This window comes from Olea europaea, chromosome 4 (assembly GCF_002742605.1).
Source record: "Olea europaea var. sylvestris chromosome 4, O_europaea_v1, whole genome shotgun sequence".
Taxonomy (NCBI): domain Eukaryota; kingdom Viridiplantae; phylum Streptophyta; class Magnoliopsida; order Lamiales; family Oleaceae; genus Olea; species Olea europaea.
Genome location: NC_036240.1, coordinates 3,321,169 through 3,342,714, shown reverse-complemented (window position 1 = coordinate 3,342,714; position 21,546 = coordinate 3,321,169). Strand labels below are relative to the sequence as shown.

Genomic DNA, 21,546 nt, shown 5'->3' with positions numbered 1-21,546 from the left:
GGCAGTTTTTTGGTATCCTTTCGGTAGATTGAAAATTTTGAATTTCTTAAAGTATGTACTATGTAAATACTGATTGTTGGAAATTACAGTTATTTAGAAAGAAATATGGAATTAAAACAATTAAAAGAAACAAAGTCACTTGTGATGAAGATTAATTAATTCAATTAAACCTATGTCAATCAATTTTAATCAAGATAAAAAAACAATAAAGTAATGAATAAAGAACATTGAAGATGATCACAGAGGAAAAGTCCCAATCAAGAAAAAACCTCCGTACACTGCTAGTTTTTAGTTGACTTTGACCACCTAACTTGTGAATTACCAAGGAACTCATTCGGTTGTGCATGCCCATATTTCCTAGAATTTACAATTATTTCAGACATTACTAATCCTTAGTTCTCTGACCACCTAACTTCTAAATCATCGAGAAACTCCTTCGGTTGTACACTCTCGTACTTCCCAGAACTTTGGGCCACTTTTCTTTCTACTAGATCACCACGTACGAACTCTTTTCATTCCAAAGTGCTAAAACTCCAAGAGCTTCTTCCCAAGTTTCAGAAAAAGGTAGAATTTTTTTTTGGGTGTTTGATCAAGGACCTTCTTGTGTTTTTATCTTTGTTTGAGGCAAAAGGAATTGGAATATGGATTTGGAATTCAAAATATGTTCTATTGACTTAATCCAAGGCTCAACTAATGATAAACAAAGTTTGGGATGAATGCATGAATATTATGTTGAAACTAAGAATCAAAGGAATGTGTTTATGATCTTCAATAATAAGATCTCTAAGGTAACATAATGATTCAACACAGCTTGGGACATAAATGGGGCTATATATTTATAATGGAAGTGTTTGGAATGAAATGAATAGTAAAATATGTGTTTGTTGCAAATTGGAAATCTGGAAAACGCACCGTGAAAGCCCAAGAATGATTAATCAAGAGGGGGTAAATTGATTTTTAAAACTTTTTCGAAAATTAATTCTAGATTTAAACCAATATGATAGTAAATAAGACAATTAAACAAATATTCACAAAGATGAAAATAAGTAAAGACTAAAAATGTAAATTCAAATAATAAACACAATATAAAAGCGATGCGTAGAAAGGAGAAATGAAGCAAACGATATAATTGTGGAGGTTCGATCTAAAACAATGATCTATGTCCTCTGTTACCAAGATCTCCAGCACGAGTAAGACATTTTCATTATGTTGATTGACTTATAGTGCAATTCAACCCTTTACAATGCTTTCGGTGACTTACAAACAAAGAGTACCGATCGTTATACAATAATGATCTTTACACGACCTTAGCATTACCTACACTATTGAGCTTTACAGGACCTCAATATGACCCATACGGTGACTTACAACAAGGAGCACCGATTCTTATATAATATTGATCTTTATGGGACTTCAACACGACCCACACTTTATCAAAGAGATTTTACAATGAAATCTTTTCTTGATAAATAATACAAAATAAATTAAGTACTAAGAGAAGCTAACACTTCAATAAATAGCAATAAATAATAGTTCAAGTGTTAGGTGAAAAAATTTGATGAATATGATAATTAAAAGTTATATTCAATCAATTAAAGTGTTTCTAAAAGAAGATGAAGAAAGAATATATGCAATGCAAGTTCAAAAAATCTTCTCGAGAAATATCTCTTTTAAATTTTGATGAATGATTGTAATAAATTAAGTTCCAAGAGATAAATGAGAAACTTTGATGAATATGATAATTTTACAAATTTGATTCAATCATTTAAAGTTCTCAATATTAAGAGGTAATAAGATTTAAGCAATATAAGTGCAAAGATCTTCTTCAAGAATATATTTCTCTTTTAAAATTGATATAAATAAGTTAAGCACAAAGAAGGATGAAAAACTTTGGCGAGAGAAATGATTCAAGAAGTTTGATTCAATAATTCATAGTTTTGATATATAGAAGTGGAAGAAATAATACAATGTAAGTTCAAAAATTTTCTTCAAAAATATGTCTCTTCTACGAATGATTGAAATAATTTAAGTACAAAAAGAGAGATGAAAAACTTTGATGATGATGATGATGATTATGGGGTTTGAATCAATCGAAGTTTTTAATATAAAGAAACAAATGAAATGAATGTAAAGGAAAGCTCAAAGAATTCTCAAAACAAAAGTATCTCACTTTGATGCTCACGAAAATCTTATAAAGAATGAAAAGAGTAGAGATATTTATAGAGTTCAAAAACGTAAAAATAAAAAAATAAAAAAATAAAAACTCTATATTTGAGGATGATTCATCTGGTCGATCGCATTTTGTTCAGACGACCAATATAACCATTTGTATAGTAAAAATCAAAGGTCAGAACGGTCAAATTTTGGACCAGTGGAGGGGGTCCGATCGACCGCCTCTCTGGGCGGTTGACCACCCCGACAGTGTGATTTTTTTACATCTTGGCTCCATTTGTTTCAATTCAGAGTTTTGAAATGCATGGACTTTTGAAAAGTATTTTTAACTAACTTTTCAAGATAAAAATGTTTTTAAAATCCATATATCATTTTTATATTTGATCAAAACGTTGCATTCGAATAACTTTAAATGTACAAAAATTGTTTTTAATGTATAGAAAATTTTTGAGCATCACTATTCGTTGTCAAATGTCAAAGTGTGAGTACCTTTATATTTTGCCTAAGAAATCAAGTTTTTGCTCGAAATTTGGCTCTTAGACTTCTTGTCTTGATCTTTCTTTGATGTCGTCTTTCAGGCACTTGATCTTGATTTAGTTTAGCATTTATCTTTTAAGCTATCGCCTCGAATGATTTGACTTAAATGCTTCGCTTCCACTTTGATCTTCATTTCAAGTCCAATATATAATGCTTGATTAATTTTAACATTGAACTATCATCACTCAAAAATAAATTGTTAGAAACAATATTAATCTTGTTTATTATGATCAAAATATTGAGAATGAAGTCGATCATACATCAACAGACTATTACTTGAGCTAAACTCTCGCAATAAGTGGGTGGTTGGTCCATCGCTCGAGCGCTTGAGTAGCACTAAACGAGCGGCAAGCTTGCTGTTTTGAAAGCTAGAGTGCTAGGCGCAATGAAAGCAAGCATCGGTAAGTCCTTCTTTGAATCAATTTCTTGAAGTCGGAATCTTGATCTTCTTTTTGGATTTCTTTGACCTTTTCTTGGACTCTATCATCCCCAAATTATTTTGACGTAAACTTGGACTCAATAAATCTTATTTTGACTTTGATTACAACTCAATAATCTCGTAATACAATTCAATTACGACATGATTTTGACTAAGAAAATTATTAGTTACAATTTTGGAAATTTTTAGTTTTGCTAATTACAAAATTTGATTCTAACAATCTCCCTGGTCGGCATTTCGTGACAAAATCCAAGTTTAAATAGCCTAACTACCCAAGACTCAATTTCCAAACTTTAACTGGTAACTTGTTTCCTAAAACACATGGAAACAACAATACAATGTGAAAAGTAAGAGGAAACTGACAATTAAAAATATTAACTAAGTTAAACAAAACAACACGTGTAACACCATAAAATACTTATGTGTAATTAATAACTTAGGAATAACATATAGAAAGTTAATATCAATATTAACAAAACATAAAACACAATATCAATATTAAAATTTCAAGAATTACATAAAAAAATGCTATGACTCCCCCTAAACCAAATATCATAAAAAATAAAAAAACATTAACTTCTTCCCCTAATTTATATACTACCCAACTCTCCTGAAATAAATACTTTCTCTCCCTTTTTTCACTAATAACAAAGGAAAATGTAATCATGAATGACTTGGAGAGGAATGAGTTAACAAAAATGCATGCGTAAAATTATGCAAAACATGTGACGGGAGGGAAAAAAATCTTACTTTTGAGATAACTATTTTTTATGAATTTTTAAATATAGAATCAGTTTGAGCCCCATTTTTGGCTAAAAATGCATTTGAAATAGTAAATTGATGGAAAATGTGTGGTTAAAAATGAAAAAAAAAATAGATTCACATGTAATATTATTTAATTGGAGAATGTGTAATTAAAAAGAACTAAGAAAAAAAGTATTTTGAAAATATTGGAAATCAAACAAGGCGTAATATCATGAACAGTTAATTTGCTTACTTTTACAAGTATAATTCATAAAAAGTAAACTTTTTCACATGAACTTATTTTAAACATGTTGGAGCAAATGATATAAGCTAAACATATGTGAAAAGTGTCATTAATCTCAAGTAAGCAAGTCTCAAAATCTTATATAAGTGAAAAAGGACATCCAAAGACATCACTAGTGAATATATTTTTCAAATTATGAAAGTCAAACACAATGCTACTAGAACCTTTTAAATTTCTTTTCCCCTATTTTGTGAGCACATATTTATATTTTTTTTCTTTTATTTTTTAAATCGTATGTGCAGACCGTTCTTTATTAAAGTTTCTACGTGACCCTTATAATGAGTTTTTAGGCCGTTGACTCCAAAGATAGTTGGCTTATAGGGCACTAACTGTTAAGCTACCCCACATATTTAATTACTTGAGTCATATATGCTAAAAAGAAAAGTCTAAGATTGTCTCACAATAATTTTTTTTTTTTTTTTTGAAGCTCAATAGCAAATTTTCTTTTAAAGGGAATACACTAGAACTTAGGCCAACTAGTTTAAAGGTCATTTAATATTTAAAGTTAATCCACCATACAAGTGATCGTCATCTTAAATCTCACATACATAGTCAACATCCACTCAAAGAGCTTAATGTGTGCAGTGTAATTTGAACATGATGTAATCTATACCAAGTACTTCAATTAAGTTTTTTAAAAAAATTAATAGAAACTTTATTTACTATTCATAAATAATACCAGTATTCGATCACAAAAAAACATGTCCAATAATATTAATCATTAAAAATTATTTTTTCCTATTTGTAATTTTTTTTTCAAAAATATAGTTTTCCAAAATAATAAATAAAATTTAAAACAAACAAGGAAAAAGTTTAGAGTGCATGCATGAATATATAGATATCATGAATAATGCTAATGTATGTACCTAACTCCTACTTAATGAGGCATAGAAACGCTCTTACCATGAAGAGCAACACTAAATATCGCAATTATCATGGCTTTGATTGATGAGTTCACTCTTTTTGACCCAAATCTTCCTAGATGAAGATGTAATCTTAATCAATTGAGTCATCAACTCAGTCAAGTGACTTACTTGATTAGTCAAGAATCTGACATGAGTAGTTAGATCTTATTTGTTTTTTATAGTTAAGGGCTTACAACATCTAAGTCTTTTATGACCTAAAACTCCACAATTGTAATGTGTGGAGATAAACTTAGGACCAGCTTTAAGTTGACTAACCCTATGTTGTACAGATACTCTAGGTCTAGAGACTACTCGCTTAGACTTTTCAAAGACATGAGGTAACTTGGTTTTAGAAGTTGAAGAAATGTAGTTATTTGGTTTGTTCAATCCTACCATATTATTAATCTTCTTAAAACCACTAGTAAAGGATTGAAGTTGGGCACTAGTATCACTAGTAAGAGTCTTTACCTTAACTTTCTATGGACTCTATCTACCCTTAACTCATTCAACCTACTAGTAGACTCCTTAAATTTGTCTTTTAGACTTTCATTTTCTAATTCAAGTTTATGCAATTTCTTAAAGGCTGAGCTATTCAACTTTTTCAATCTAAGAGACTCCTCAAATAGTTTATCAAACACCTCAAAAATGTCATGCTCATCTTCTAAACTTTCATGTGAATTATCAGATTCTCCATTTCCTCACGTGACTCACTACTAACCACAGACGTGAATGTCACATATTCCTACCCTTATCAGGATTGGAATTCTCACTTTGATTATTGGAGCTAGAATTGTCATTAGTGAGAGTAGCATTACATAGGATTTTCTTATAACTTTGTACTCAGATTTAACATAACCAAAATCCTAGCACTCATGATACCTCACAGACCTTTTCCAGGAATCGCTAGCATCACTCCTATATCTTTATCCTTCCTAGAAGTACTAGATTTATCTTTATTTTTATAAAGAGATCTTTTACTATTCCTAAGGAATTTCTTAAATTTCCTATCAATGTAGGCAAGCTCCACATCCTTTCGTTTGTCCACATTAGTGGTGTCACTACTTGCTTCCTTAATAGTTTTGATGGCGAAAACTTTGTCTTTCTTTGACTAAGATAGGCTAAATTCATAGGTTTTAGAGGGATTCTACGAGTTTTTCAATCTTAATTGTATCTAGATCCTTACTTTCCTCAACAAGGGTAATCTTAAGTTTAAATCTCTAAGGTAGTTATCCCATAAATTTCCTCACAATCTTAGCCTTCAGGATTTTCTCATCTAGGTTGAATTTAGAATTTACCATATAATTCAACTTAACATAGAAATCGTCAAAAGATTCATCAACCTTCATTCTAATTTCTTTAAACCTAGATGTTAACACCTACATTTTAGAGTTTTTAACGATTTTAGTTCCTTTATATATAATTTCTAAGATGTCCCAAGCTTCTTTTACAGTTACACTGTTGGACCCGGAAAGATTGTAATGAATGAGATTAATAACGGGGTATGAAGTAATGAAGATCGCAACGAGAAACAAGATTTAAAAGTAAAGAAATTAACAAAGACAGTTAATCGCAGAAGCATGACGTTTTATTAATCGACAATATGAAGAGAACTACAAGAACTCAGCAATTCTTGTTTGTAGTGAATGAGATTAATAACGAGGTATGAAGTAATGAAGATCGCAACGAGAAACAAGATTTAAAAGTAAAGAAATTAACAAAGAGAGTTAATCACAGAAGCACGACGTTTTATTAATCGACAATATGAAGAGAAATACAAGAGCTCAGCAATTCTTGTTTGTAGTGAATGAGATTAATAACGGGATATGAAGTAATGAAGATCGCAACGAGAAACAAGATTTAAAAGTAAAGAAATTAACAAAGAGAGTTAATCACAGAAGCACGATGTTTTATTAATCTACAATATGAAGAGAAATACAAGAATTCAGCAATTCTTGTTATAACAAAATTGAAAGAGAATACCACTATTTATAGGTACATGGCATAGCATAAAGATGGAAATAATATGGAATAAGGAAATAATATATTTCTATAAAAATCACGTGAAATATAAAGAAACAAATTTTTCCACAAGAAAATATGGAAACAATTTATTTACAAAGAGAATCCACCCTAAATTGGCTCACAAACCCAACAATCTTTATCTTGACTTAAATTCTGGTACAAAGAATGAAATCTCAAGATTTCAAATCCGTCTGCATCGAAATAGCTAATCTCCTCAACAGAGTAACCAAAATTCTCCAAATCAAATCGTCATCCTCTGTAAGGCATCTACAAGCGACACCTGAACCCAAATCCTGGGTTCCCAAAATTTCATCGAGGAAGTTCTATTGACCAAACAGGGTCCATGTTAGATGAGAAGGCCCATTGCTCAAAATGTCACCTTCAATGTCCCCAAAAGCATCCCAAACATTATTTAAAAATGGTACTCACATTCCATGAGTCCAACCCTTGCAAATTAATGTATAGGCTGAAATTGTTGGTAGAGCGGAATCACCAATGCTCCTCTGAGCAATGATCTGAACCGACCTATAGCCCGTCACAAGAGCATCTGTACCGAACTGAATATCCACCAAGGTACTGAACTTGTCCCGATGTCTCTTAACTAGTTCTGCGCTTTCGTGCAAGATGTACAACTGAGACTTCTTTCATCCTTCCAGTACAACCCAGACACCCATTCAAACTTTCAAAACTCCACCTTTACCGAAGAATTTATACTCTTTTGCATCCAGAGTACTAAGTGAGATGAGATTCTTTTTCAGGTCTGGAACATGTCGAACCTGATAAATTATTCTAACTATCCCATCCCGCAACCTTAATCTGACTCGACCGATTCCATCAACACGACAAGACTGGTTGTTTTCTATCACAACTTCACATTGCTTAACAGCCTCATATGTTTGAAAGAAATTTCGATTAGAACACATATGATACGAATATGTTGAATAGAGAACCCACCACTCGTCAGGCCTAGATTCCATATCAGATACCACAGTTGACATCACATCTCCACCTTCTGAAAAATTCTCAACTACATTTGTTTCATCTGAAGTCAAAGGTTACGCTCCACGATTTGTAGCTAAATCACCTTTAGCCTACAACTTATCAAAAAATCTTTCTGAATATGTCCCTTATGTCTGCAGTAAAAGCAAAATAAATTGCTATTATTCTTCGATTTGCCCCTCTGTCACTACCATGCGATACAAGAGCTTCTTCATCTCTCGATGTAGCTCCAACCAAATGATTCAACTTCTCTTTTGAGTGCAAAACAGCATAGACGTCGTCTATAGTTAAAGTATCTCGATTATACAAAATGGTGTCTTGAAACGACGCATAAGAGCCAGGCAGCAAATATAACAGGATCCAGGCAAGATCCTCTTTATTGTACTTAACCTCCAACATTTCCAAATTTGTGATAATTTCTTTGAACACTGCAATATGGTCTTCCAACGACCTTCCTTTTGTCATGCGATGGGTATACAGCTTCCGCTTTAGAGCCAGTTTATTGGTACGACTCTTGATCATACATAACTGCTACAGTTTCAACCACAAAGTAGCTGTTGTTTCTCCTTCAAGACATCCTGCAGAGTATTATTGGACAGATGAATCAACGACAAAGCCTTCCGATCCCTCTATTGTTTTTCTTTCATTGTCCAATTAGCTGGCATATTCTTAAAGCCCAATAACGCATCATCCAAATCCAACTATGCCAGAATAGTCATCATCTTTACTTGCCACAAAGAAAATCTTGTATTGCAATCTAGCAGTGGAATGTTAACTTCATGGTAGTCATCTTTAAAAAAACCTTGACCAATCCTCAGAAGAAGAGCTAGCTCTGATACCACTTATTGGACTCGGAAGGATTGTAGGAAATGAGATTAATGACGGGCTATAAAGTAATTAAGATCGCAATGAGAAATAAGATTTAAAAATAAAGAAATTAACAAAGAGAGTTAATCACAAAAGCACGACGTTTTATTAATTGACAATATGGAGAGAAATACAAGAATTCAGCAATTCTTGCTTGAACAAAACTGAAAGAGAATACCATTATTTATAGGTACATGGCATAGCATAAAAATGAAAATAATGTCGAACAAGGAAATAATATATTTTCATAAAAATCACGTGAAAATAAAAAACAAAATTTTCACATGAAAATAAGGAAATAATTTATTTCCAAAAAAAATTCAACCTGATTTGGCTCACAAACCTAACACACACACATAGACACTCGTTTAAACTCCTCAATGGACATAACAACAAAGATGGCATGATGGACTCTACTATTCCAGTCACACTCATATAAATCACTTTTAGACCCAGTGGAAACCTTGATAGGGATAACTACCTTCGCAACAGTTGTGGAAGGGACAATCCAACCTTTTTGTACCCTGATCTAAACTCTCATATTCATAGATTTCAGGAAAGTTCTCATCCTTTTCAATAAGCATAATTACTACCATCAAAATGTAAGAAAATGGATAATGATTGACTCATCTAGATAAATTCGGTCAAGGATTAAAATCTTGCTCCAATATCGATTGAAAACTTTGAATTTCTTAATGTATGTACTGTGCAAATACAATTTATTGGAAATTATACTTGTTTAGACCCAAATGCAAAACTAAAATGATTAAAAGTAACAGATCTTTATTAATTGTTTTTAGATGATTAAATTTAATTAAGCCAATTAAACCTATGTCAATCAATTTAAATCAAGATCAAAAGAAAAGACATAAAGAATAAAGAATGCCAAAGATGATCACAGAGGAAAATCCAAATCAAGAAATAACTTTCGGACAAACTTGTAGTAAATGATCGAATAAAAATGTTAACTTATAATTAGTCCAGACATTAGTAAACCTTAACTGACTCTGACCACCTAACTGGTAGATTACCAAGGAACTTCTTTGATTGTACATGCTTGTACTTTCTAGATTACCAAGAACAAACTCCTTTTGTTTCGAAGCATTGGAACTCCAAGCGCCTTTTCCCAAGTTTTAGAACTTTGAATTGGAGTGTAAATGGTTTTGTTTTTGGTGTTTGTTTAAGGACCTTTTTGTGATTTGATCTCTAGTTGAGGCGGGAGAAATTGGAATTCAAAATATGTCCTTTTGACTTAATTTGAAACTCAAGAAATGATGAAACGAGGTTTGGGATGAAAATATGAATATTGTGTTGAATCTAAGAATAAAAGGAATGCATTTATGATTTTTAATAATAAGATCTCTAAGACAAAATAATGATTCAACGCTCCTTAAGATGTACATGTGGTTGTATATTTATAATGGAACTATTTGGGATGAAAAATGAATAAAAATGCGTGCTTTATGCAAATAGGAAAAATCTGAAAATTTGGAAAACATACAGTCGCTAGACCGAAACTCTCGCTGCAAACGAGTTGTTGGTCCATCATTAGAGCGCCAAAGTCGCATTAATTGAGCAATGGGCTCGCTGTTTTGAGCGCTGGGGAAAGTTAGCGTCGATGAGTCTTTCTTTGAATCAACTTCTTGAATTCTGAATCTTGATCCTCTTCTTGGATTTCTTTGACCTCTTCTTGGACTCTTATCATCCCCAAACTATTTTGACTTAAAGATTGGACTCTATCAATCTTATTTTGACTTTGATTACAACTCAATAATCTCCATATACAATTCAATTAGGACATGATTTTGACTAAGGAAATTGTCAATTACAATTTTGAAAATTTCTAATTTTGTTAGTTGCAAAATTTGATCCTAACATAGATGATATTTGCTCTAACTGTGTCTATTTAATTGTTTGTTTTGACTTTAATTGAAAAGGATGTTATTATTAATATAAGAGTTTTAGTTAAACTTGTTTGGTACCCCTTTTTCCCATTTTTACAAGATTCCTTATCGTTGGAATAGTTAGGAGGCCATGCAGCCGTCTTTTGTTGACTCAACTTGTAATTGGAAATTTATGCAACTACCCTCAACATTTTAACCAATGCAGTTCACATGAAATTTAAAAGGGTAATTAGCACGAAACGTCCTTATCTTTCATGATTTTTGTGGAAAATGTCCATATCTTTCGTTTTTTGGCGCATTTCATCCATACCTTTACATTTTCTTGTCCAAAACATCATTTTCATCATTGTCTCGAAAAAACGCTATAAAATGACCAATATACCATTCTATTTAAATTTTAAAAAAAATAAAAATAAAGAACTAATTGCAATCATAGTCCCAATTTTTAAAGAAAGTTCAAAAGAGTCCCCAAAAAAATATTTACACTCCCACAAGATCATTCACAAAGTTTTGAAGCCGTCAAATATATTAGTAAACAATAAAATTGAAGTGAAAATTTCTGATTTTGGAGTCAGTAAAATCATGCACTGGACATTGGATCCTTGCAATTCCTACACTAGAACTTGTGCTTATATGAGCCCAGAAAGATTCGACCCGAATACATATGACGGCAATTACAACGGGTACGCCGATGATATATGGAGCTTAGGATTGACTCTACTGGAACTGTTCATGGGCCATTTTCCTTGTCGGAGGAGTAAAGACCTGACTGGGCTACAATTATGTGTGCCATATGCTTTGGCGAACCACCGAGCTTGTTGGAAGTGCATTAGAAGATTTCAAGAATTTCATTCAGTGTTGTTTGTAAAAGGTTTCCAGTAAACGATGGAGTGCAACTTTTGTAAGAGATATTGAACTGAAATCAACATGAGGAGATTAATTTTCGAGGATTATGGCCGGAAATCCGAGGGTAACAGTTTGTATATATAAAACCAGAATTTTCGAGATTTTATTTCTTTTGTTTTATCTGTATGTTCTTTACTTAATTTTCGAGGATTATGTACTTTTTATTTTTTTTGTTTGGGACTCTTTTGAACTTTTTTTAAAATTGGGACTATGATTGCAATTAGTTTTTTTTAATTTAAATAGAAGGGTATATTGGTCATTTTATAGCCTTTTATTGAGAAAAATGATGAAAATGATGTTTTGCACAAGAAAATGTAAAGGTAGGGATGAAATGCGCCAAAAAACGAAAAGTAGGGATGTTTTTCACAAAAATCATAAAAGGTAGGGACGCTTCGTGCTAATTACCCAATTTAAAACAATAATGTCAAGGGCATAAATGTAATTGACATCTTCAATATGTGCTCCACGCCTCCAGTCTTGAATATTCAAAATGTGGTACCTCTGGTTGTCAAACAAAAACCAATAATTTAAAATGTGGGGCCCACAAAAATGAAAATTAGAGTGGAAAATGTGGAAAGAATGGGCCAAACAAGGACGGAGTCAGACATTTGGCGCTGTGGGGTCAAAATAAAAATACAATTTTTTTTAGAACAACATATCATAATATGTTGTTTTGAACACTCGCTTCATCTAAATTTTGCTCCGCACTCGAAAATAAGGATTTTTATTTAAAATATTTCTCCATGAATGTTACAAAATCAAATTCAATATTAATAAAATATGAGCACAAAATCTAGATGAGAAAATTTGCTATTTCAGTTGAATAAATAGTAAGAAGAAACAAGATGATATCAACCATTTTTTTTTTAAATACTAGCAGAGACCAAAATCATACTTTCTAGATTCACACAAAATTTTATAGTTGTCTTCTTAATTTCTTATTTATAGTCGCAGCAATTAGATCCAAACCCCATAATTTAATCGGATAAGGATAAATGCATGATTCTCTAAAAGTCATCAAATAATCACAAAAAAAATTATCCAAATGCTATATTGATAATTTCCATAATATGGCAGTGTCGATTTGTTTAGATGTTTATGTTTTTCTTGTAGACTACATAATAACTAATAAGCGATGAGGAATTGTAGTTGAATTTTAGAACAAAAATATGTAAAATCGAACAAGTAGGGTGTCGATTGGTTACCTAAACGGAATAAAGATCACAAAGTTAGCACAAGAAAGAAAATCCCAAAACGTGAAGGAGTGGAGAGAATGGAGTTGCATAGGTGAAATACCAATTAATGGGCTTGTGCAATTGGAAATAATCAATTGAACAAGGTTATATTTAATCTTTACTGTACAAAAAAAAATGCTAGGACAAGCATAATTCACATATTAAACCCAAAAAAAAAAGGCAAAAAACCAAAAAATTTTGTGGTGTCAACTGACCCCATGTGGGTCCGTCAGTGGGGCCAAACACCCGCTAAAGGATTATAAAAGGTTCAAAAGCATTTAATGATGATAAATTTTAGTTGATGAATTAGATTGATATAATTTATTTGGTTTTATTTTTATCTATTTAAGTAAATTTACATCAAGTTAAAAATGTAAGATATAATTTTTTTAAAAGTGAATTAGCTATATGAGAATGATGGCTTCCTTTTATAACCAATGGTCAATTTTTTTACACTATATTTGTTGGTAAGGGTGAAAAGCTACGAGATAACCATTTTAGAGACACAAATTTATTTATTCAAAATTCATTTTCACCACACATTCTTCATTAAAATAATATTACACATAATTAAAAAGTTTTTCTTTGTTGTTAATCACATATTTTCCAAAAATCCCTATTCAAAATGATTTTTTTTTGTACTTTAAGAAATCAAGTCTCTGGTTTGATCCTTGGCACCACCAAAGCCTGGAAACAAGACAAGCAATGAACAATAAAGTCCCAAGGTATGGAATCCCGGAAAGAAATTGACCCAACTTAAATGAGATATAATAGCTTCTTTATGGTCTAACATTCTTGCCAATACATTATCTTCATTTTGCTTCGGATTGTAATCTCTAATGAAAAATATAGCTCCATGAGGAAAAGCTCCAATCATGATGAATCTTGCAATATATTGGTGATGAGTATACTGGCGGATCTGGTGGGGGCATGCAGGGTCAATTGACCCTCCAGTTTTTAGGATTTTTTTTTTAAATATAAATAAATAGTAGGTCAAAATTAAAATAGACAAATGTCACAAACCCAACATTTCTTCCCTGCTTGGCTGCTTCTACAGACTTGAGACAACGACTTCTCTCTCTCACTCGACTCTCGTCTCTCACTCTCCGGCAGGCGGCAGCCATGCTCTCGCACAATGCACTCCCACCACCGACCACCAGTTCCTTGCTTCTACAGATTACAATACATCACAGACTTACTCTTTCCCACGCAGTGCACGCACCGGCCAGTCGGCCACCCCCACCTGGACCGCTTCGTGCCTGACCTGCCTCCATGCGACTGCAACAACCGACGCCGGACCCGGGCGGACCATTTTTACTGACTTGAAAGTTGAAAGTTAGAAGCTTTACTCAAAATTTTTCTTTGAATTCTTCTCGACAGTAACTGCTTAGTGCTTAGCCTGCTTTGCTGCCTACCTCTGTGCTGTTAGTTACTTCTATTTCTTAAATTGGATTTATGTACAATACAATTAATCAATTATGATTCCTGTTCGGTTTCCTGCCCAATAAATGTAATTTAGGGATTTCTGAATTCTGATTTAGGGCTTTGATTTAGGAAATTGACCATTTTCTGATTTCGGGTTTGTTACTTATTTATATGTAAATTGATAATATTGATTTGGAATTGGGAAGATTGAAACTGTCTGACTTTTGGTAGGTAATTAGGTATGACATAGTATAAACTGATTTAGGCATTTCTAATCTTGTTGATTTTTCATTTTTGGTTTGTTTCAGTTATGGAAAAATACTTTAAACGTACATCTGCGATTTCTTGTGATGAACAAAATATTGACGAAAGGAATGTTCGAAAGAAAAGGGATGAAAACGATGTTCGAGATGTTGATGTTGGGGGTATTGGAGATGTTGATGTTGGAGATGTTGGGGATATTGGAGACGTTGGGGGTATTGGAGAGGTTGGAGATGTTGATGTTGGATTTGGGGGTATTGGTGACGTTGGAAATGTTGAGGATATTGGGGATGTTGGGGATAGTGGAGGAAATGTTGAGGATATTGGAGATGTTGGAAATATTGGGGATGTTGATGTTGCACAGCTTCCCTCTGATCCTGGATTGAGAGTTCCAATACAAAATTATGATATTAATATTCGAGATGTGATTCGAAGAGCATATATGCAAAGAGGTCCTTGTCAACCTCGCAATCATATATTTCAACCCACAAGAATAGGTAAAATAGACTGACGATTTTGTGTTTCGTGGTATAATGAGCATTCCACTTGGTTGGAATACAGTATAGCAAATGATGCAGTTTTTGCTTTTATTGTTATCTTTTCGGTTTGAATGGTGGTTCATTTGTTAAAGGTGGATTCTCAAATTGGAAAAAGAAAGAATATATAAGAAAACACGTTGGGGCTTCAAGTAGTGCACACAATCAAGCTCGGGTCAAATATGAATTGTTCAAGAATCAAGAACAAAGTATTAGATCTTGTCTCGTTAAACAATCGCATCAAGCTCGAACAAATTATCGAATTCGATTAAATGCTTCAATTGATTGTGTTCGATTTCTTCTACTACAAGGGATGGCATTTCGTGGACATGATGAATCTGAAGATTCATACAATCAAGAAAACTTTCTTGAACTATTGCATTGGTTGTGTGATCATAATCCCGAGATTAAGGCTGTTGCTTTGACAAATGCACCTGAGAATTTGAAATTAACATCACCAAGAGTGCAAAAAGATATTGTAAATGCTATCGTTTCTGAATGTCTACATGTGATTATCGAAAATATTCGTGATAGTTTCTTCTCAATTTTAGTTGATCAATCTCGAGACATTTCTGTGAAAGAGCAAATGTCAGTTGTCATTCGTTATGTGAAGAATGGGTGTATATTGGAACATTTTATTGGTGTCATTCATGTTTTGAATACCACAGCTGCCTCACTTAAGGCTGCAATTGATCAATTATTCTCAACGCATAATTTAAGCATATCTAATTTGAGAGGCCACGGATATGATGGAGCTAGTAACATGCGAGGTGAGTATAATGGCCTCAAAGCACTTATTTTGAAAGAAAATCCAAGTGCTTACTATATTCATTGCTTTGCTCATCAACTTCAATTAGCTCTTGTAGCCGTGGCACAGAAACATCCGAAGATTGAAACTTTCTTCACTACAGTACATAGATTGGTGAATATTGTTGGAGGATCAGCTAAACGGAGTGATCTTATTCGAGAGAATCAAAGATTGAAAATTCTTGAATCACTCAGTATTGGTGAAATATCAAGCGAACGAGGTCTCAATCAAGAAATTACTCTTCAGCGTCCTGGGGATACACGTTGGGGCTCTCACTATAGTTGTTTAATTAACTTGATTATCATGTTTTCAACTATAGTCGAAGTCATTGAGATGATTGCTACTGATTCTATAAGTACCGGAACAAGAGGTGATGCATGCATTTCATTGGAGTTGATGTTAAGATTTGAATTTGCATTTAATCTATATCTCATGAAAAAGATTTTAGGGATTTCAAAAGAATTGTCAAAAGCATTACAAAGAAAAGATCAAGATATTGTTAATGCTACGAAATTGGTGCAAATATGTAAAACACAATTCCAAACCGTGAGAGATGATGGATGGGATTCTTTTTTGGGAGTGGTTTGTTCGTTTTGTGAAACTCACAAGATCAATGTTCCTGATATGGATGATATGTTCGTAACTGTAGGTCGTTCACGGCGTGAGACAGTGACAAATTTGCATCATTTTCGTGTGGAAATGTTTTATGCCGTCATTGATATGCAACTTCAAGAGTTGAATGATCGTTTTTCTATAGCAAATAGTGACTTGCTTATTTGTGTTGCATGTTTATCTCCAAATAATTCATTTGCTGCTTTTGACAAGATCAAATTGATTCGACTATGTCAGTATTATCAGGTAGATTTTGATGCAGCAGATATCCTAGAACTTGATGATCAACTAGATACGTATATTATTGATATACGCACTTTTGAAGACTTTGAAGAATTACAAGGCATTAGCGATCTTGCACAGAAGTTGGTTGTGAAGAATAAATATGAAGTGTATCCATTAGTCTACAAACTTGTGACACTAACCTTAGTTCTTCTCGTGGCTACTGCTACAGCCGAGAAAGCATTTTCTGCGATGACTTACGTCAAAAATTGTCTGCGCAATCGAATTGAAGATCAATGGTTGAATGATAGTTTGATTGCATATATTGAGAAAGATGTTTTTGATAAGATTGAAAATGATGTAATTATTGAACGTTATCAAAGTATGAGAACACGTAGAGAGCAATTGTAATAAGATATATCTTATTTTAATTTTTTCATCACTTTTTTAAAAGTTCGTTACTGACCCCCTAGTCTAAAATGTCTGCGTCCGCCCCTGGATGAGTATACAATGCAGTTTGAGTAGTATAGTCTTGTGCTATGAAAATAAAAATAAAATAAAAAAACTAGGTTATATATTAGTAAATTTAAGGTTGGCTACATAAATACGTTTCACGACCCCATTGGATGTATCACGGTCTATAAATAAACAATGCAGTTTCCCTTTCATATTCCATTATTTTCCACTAATCTTCTTGGCTTCTAAGTCTTCTAGTAGGTGTCGGGACCTGTCCATTCTTTCTGCAGTACTACAAGACTTTTCTCTCCTGTGTATCTTCCTGGAAACAGTTGGATTCATCTTGCAACTACGTGGTTTTTACGACCCAGTTGGATTCATCTTGCGACAATCAGATTTTTCTTTCATTTATCATTAATTTCCACAATCTAGAAGACTTCTCCCCTGCATATCATCCTGGAAACCTAGTCATTCCTATGAATTTTTCCATTTTGTGGGCTCTTATAAATAAGCTGGCCGAACAGTTTTTGTAACTTGTGTTTTCAAATTTAGTCCCAAAAACCATCCTTTCATACCAGTAGGAATGAAAACATCCCAGAGGGTCTTCATTTTTGTTGGGGATCCTAGGAGTTCAAACAACCAAAACAACAATCAACAAACAAGATTCAAGGCAAAAAAACAAGAAAAACGGGAATGGAAAAATACAACCCTTTTTCAGCCGATTTCTGTCCAGCTTTCCTTCCTCCTTTGGGCAGCTTCTTCTTCGATTTATGGGTGTTTTTCTAGGCTCAGGAACAACCCCATGTTATGCCAATTGCCTTCCAAAGAGAGAGGGGAAAAACCAATGAAGAACCACCACCCTTTTTAATGAAAACTTAGAGCTCCACACTCTGCTGCTGCTGGGAATACCAAACGAGAGCTGCCCCCATGTTTTATATATAATGGTAGAGTGTACATAATGAAGGGGTAGGAAGAAAGACCATGCCTCTGCCAAAGGAAGGGAAGACCTTATTGTGTCAACCTCACTCCCATCAACTCACAACATTAGGTGGTGGGGTTAGGTGAACCATATCTTCACAATTTTCCTAGTTAATTTTCTTCTTTTCTCTTTACTTCCACTCAACGTTGCTTCAAGAACTGCAAGAACACAAGTAGAGGCTCTTGTAAGATGGAAGAACGCCTTATCATCTCATGAGTCTCTCGATTCATGGGCGTTCAAAAATCTCACGGATCATTGTAGATGGAAGGGCATTGTGTGTAACCCCGGGGGGTTGATTTCTGAGATAAACTTATCTGGTGCAAACCTCACTGGCACTCTTGACCAACTCGGCTTTGGTTCATTTCCAAATCTAACAAGTCTCAACCTCAACTGTAACAATTTTAGTGGGTCGATTCCATCTGCGATAGGAAGTCTTTTCAAGCTCACATTCTTGGACCTCAGCAACAATTTGTTTAGGGGCATCATTCCAGCTGAGATTGGGAATTTGAAAGACCTTAGGTCCATTAGTTTCTACAACAACAGTTTCACAAGTCAAGTTCCATATCAAATTAGTGATCTTCAAAAGCTAGAGTACTTGGATTTTGGGTTAAATTTTTTGAAATCTCCCAAATGGTCTAAAGTTCCGAGCTTCCCTTATTTGACGCACTTCAGTTTCTCCTTCAATCCAATTTTTGAATTCCCTGGTTTCATACTCTATTGTCGGAACCTTACTTATCTTGATTTGTCAGAAACCCTTTTGAGTGGCCAAATCCCGGAATCATTATTCATTAATCTAGGAAAGCTTGAATATCTTAACCTTACCCGTAATTCATTTCGAGGGCCATTGTCATTAAATCTAGCTAAGCTATCGAAGTTGAAAGATCTTCGCTTAGCAAAGAACTACTTGTCTGGTTCAGTCCCTGATATCTTCAGTTTGATGCCCAAGTTGCAAATCCTTGAACTCTTTAGCAATTCATTTCAAGGAAATATCCCATCCTCTTTAGGCAAACTGAGGAATCTTCAACGCCTAGACCTCCGTCTCAATCGCCTGAATTCCATTATTCCTTCTGAGCTTGGCCTATGCACGGATCTTACCTACTTGGATTTTTCCCTAAATTCACTCATGGGATCCTTGCCTTTGTCCTTGACCAATCTGACCAATTTATCATGGTTCGATGTGTCTTACAATAATATTTCAGGCCGTATATCACCTTATCTTTTCTCAAACTGGAGTCAATTAACGTCATTGCGGGTTCACTCTAATAGATTTACTGGGAAAATTCCATCTGAAATTGTTTATATGACAAATCTCAATCATCTTTTTCTGTCCAATAATTCATTTTCAGGGTCTATACCACCGGAAATAGGAAGGTTGCATAATCTGATTAGCCTAGACCTTTCAGACAATTTGATATCAGGTTCGATACCTCCAACAATCGGGAATCTAACAAAACTGGAATTGCTGAACCTTTTCTTCAACAATCTAACTGGAACAGTTCCAATAGAGATTGGAAATTTGAGGCCACTGAAGATTCTCGATCTCAATACAAACCTATTAAGTGGGCATCTACCAGAGTCCATCTCGAACCTTTGTAGCTTGAGCGTTTTTTCTCTGGCCTTCAATAATATTTCAGGCAACTTCCCATCGTTCAATTGCAGTTTAAGTTTCCTTGAACATCTTTATCTGGCTAATAATAGGTTGGAAGGGACAGTTTCGAAATTTTTAGGAAACTTTAGCAACAGTGGATGTAAACTGAAGGCCTTCAACTCAAATGGCAATCGATTTGAAGGAACATTACCCCATACCTTGGTTAATTGTAGGCTACTCGAAGTAATAGATGTTGGAAACAATGACATAAGTGGTTCATTCCCCTTTTGGACAGAAAGTCTTCCAAACCTTCGAGTTCTTGTATTGAGTTCCAACAGATTCCATGGTACGATATCTGCTTCAAAGGCAACAGTTCCCTTTCCTAAGCTGCAAATTTTCGACCTCTCCCAAAATGAGTTCATTGGACTTGTACCAACTAAATATTTATTGCAATTCAAAGCCATGATGAATCGGACTGAAAATGAAGAGAGAGGATACTACAAAGATCCTTTTTCAATAGTGCGGAAAGGGGTTGAGTTTCCGTCAGTGAGAATTTTGAGAGCCTATACAGCCATTGATCTATCCAACAACAAATTTGGAGGAGAGATTCCAAGTTCTATAGGAAAGCTTAAGCTGCTACGATCTTTAAACTTATCTTACAACAGCTTCACAGGTTATATCCCTTCATCACTACAAAATTTGACTTTACTCGACTCGCTAGACCTTCGCTCAAACCAATTGGTGGGAGAAATTCCAAGGCAATTAACAAGGTTGACATTTTTGGCAGTCTTTAACGTTTCACACAATCATCTTGCTGGGCCGATACCTCTGCAAGGGCAGCTACTTACGTTTGATAATAGTTCATATGTTGGCAACACAAAATTGTGTGGATTCCCATTGACAAAGATGTGTAGAGATGAGTCAAATGACAGAAAAGAGCAACCGAAGCTTTCAATGTTGCCACAAGAAGATAACTTTTTAGATGGATTTACCTGGCAAGTTGTCCTTCTGGGGTACGGATGTGGAACGTTAATTGGTTTGGTTGCAGGATGTTTAATCTTTAAATATGAAAAACCTAAATGGCTTATAGAATTTGTTTTTGGATTTTACACAAAATAAAGGAATCCACAAAAGGAAGGCAGATCAAAGGTAACTTAAGTAAAGTTTGCTGCATAAGTCCTTGTAAATTTTACATATATTTCCTCTGTCCCATAAAGATATATTTGCTTTCTTTTTTTGTCTATCCCAAATTATAGACAACATTTCTTGTTGAGGGTATAGTTGATTTTTTATTTTCTAATATATCTTTATTTAATGTACTTTGTTATCGATAAATATGAACGACGTCCATTTAAATCATTAATTGATGTTGGAGTATATTAAAGAAAGGTAAGAAAAATTTATGTTTCCTGATTAGTGTAGTTTCTACACTTATTTGAGATCCTAAAAGATGATGTTTTACTGTTCTTTGAATAAAATACTACCTAAATTGTGTGATATTATTACATTTTGTGAGTAAAACTCGATGTTTGATGAGGAATTGGAGAAAGAAATGCAAAAAATAGTGAAAAATGGGCAAAATCCGAAATTTGGGGACTAAATTACAAACAATTCATAGATGAGAT

The 21,546-nt window shown here is 33.7% G+C and overlaps 2 protein-coding genes across 2 annotated transcripts; both read left to right on the top strand.

The window, feature by feature from the left end:
- Nucleotides 1–14,769: 14,769 nt before the first annotated feature.
- LOC111392443 (zinc finger MYM-type protein 1-like) lies at nt 14,770–17,887 on the top strand. The gene is made up of 3 exons (XM_023017796.1): nt 14,770–15,217; nt 15,352–17,169; nt 17,616–17,887. Exons 1-3 carry the CDS (start codon nt 14,770–14,772, stop codon nt 17,885–17,887), a joined length of 2,538 nt encoding a protein of 845 aa, XP_022873564.1.
- On the top strand, nt 17,668–21,194 carry LOC111393312 (probable leucine-rich repeat receptor-like protein kinase At1g35710). Its single transcript, XM_023018776.1, has 2 exons — nt 17,668–17,963; nt 18,436–21,194. The coding sequence occupies exons 1-2, from the start codon at nt 17,938–17,940 to the stop codon at nt 21,038–21,040; spliced, it is 2,631 nt and encodes an 876-aa protein (XP_022874544.1). The 5' UTR covers nt 17,668–17,937; the 3' UTR covers nt 21,041–21,194.
- The last annotated feature ends 352 nt before the right edge of the window (nt 21,195–21,546 follow it).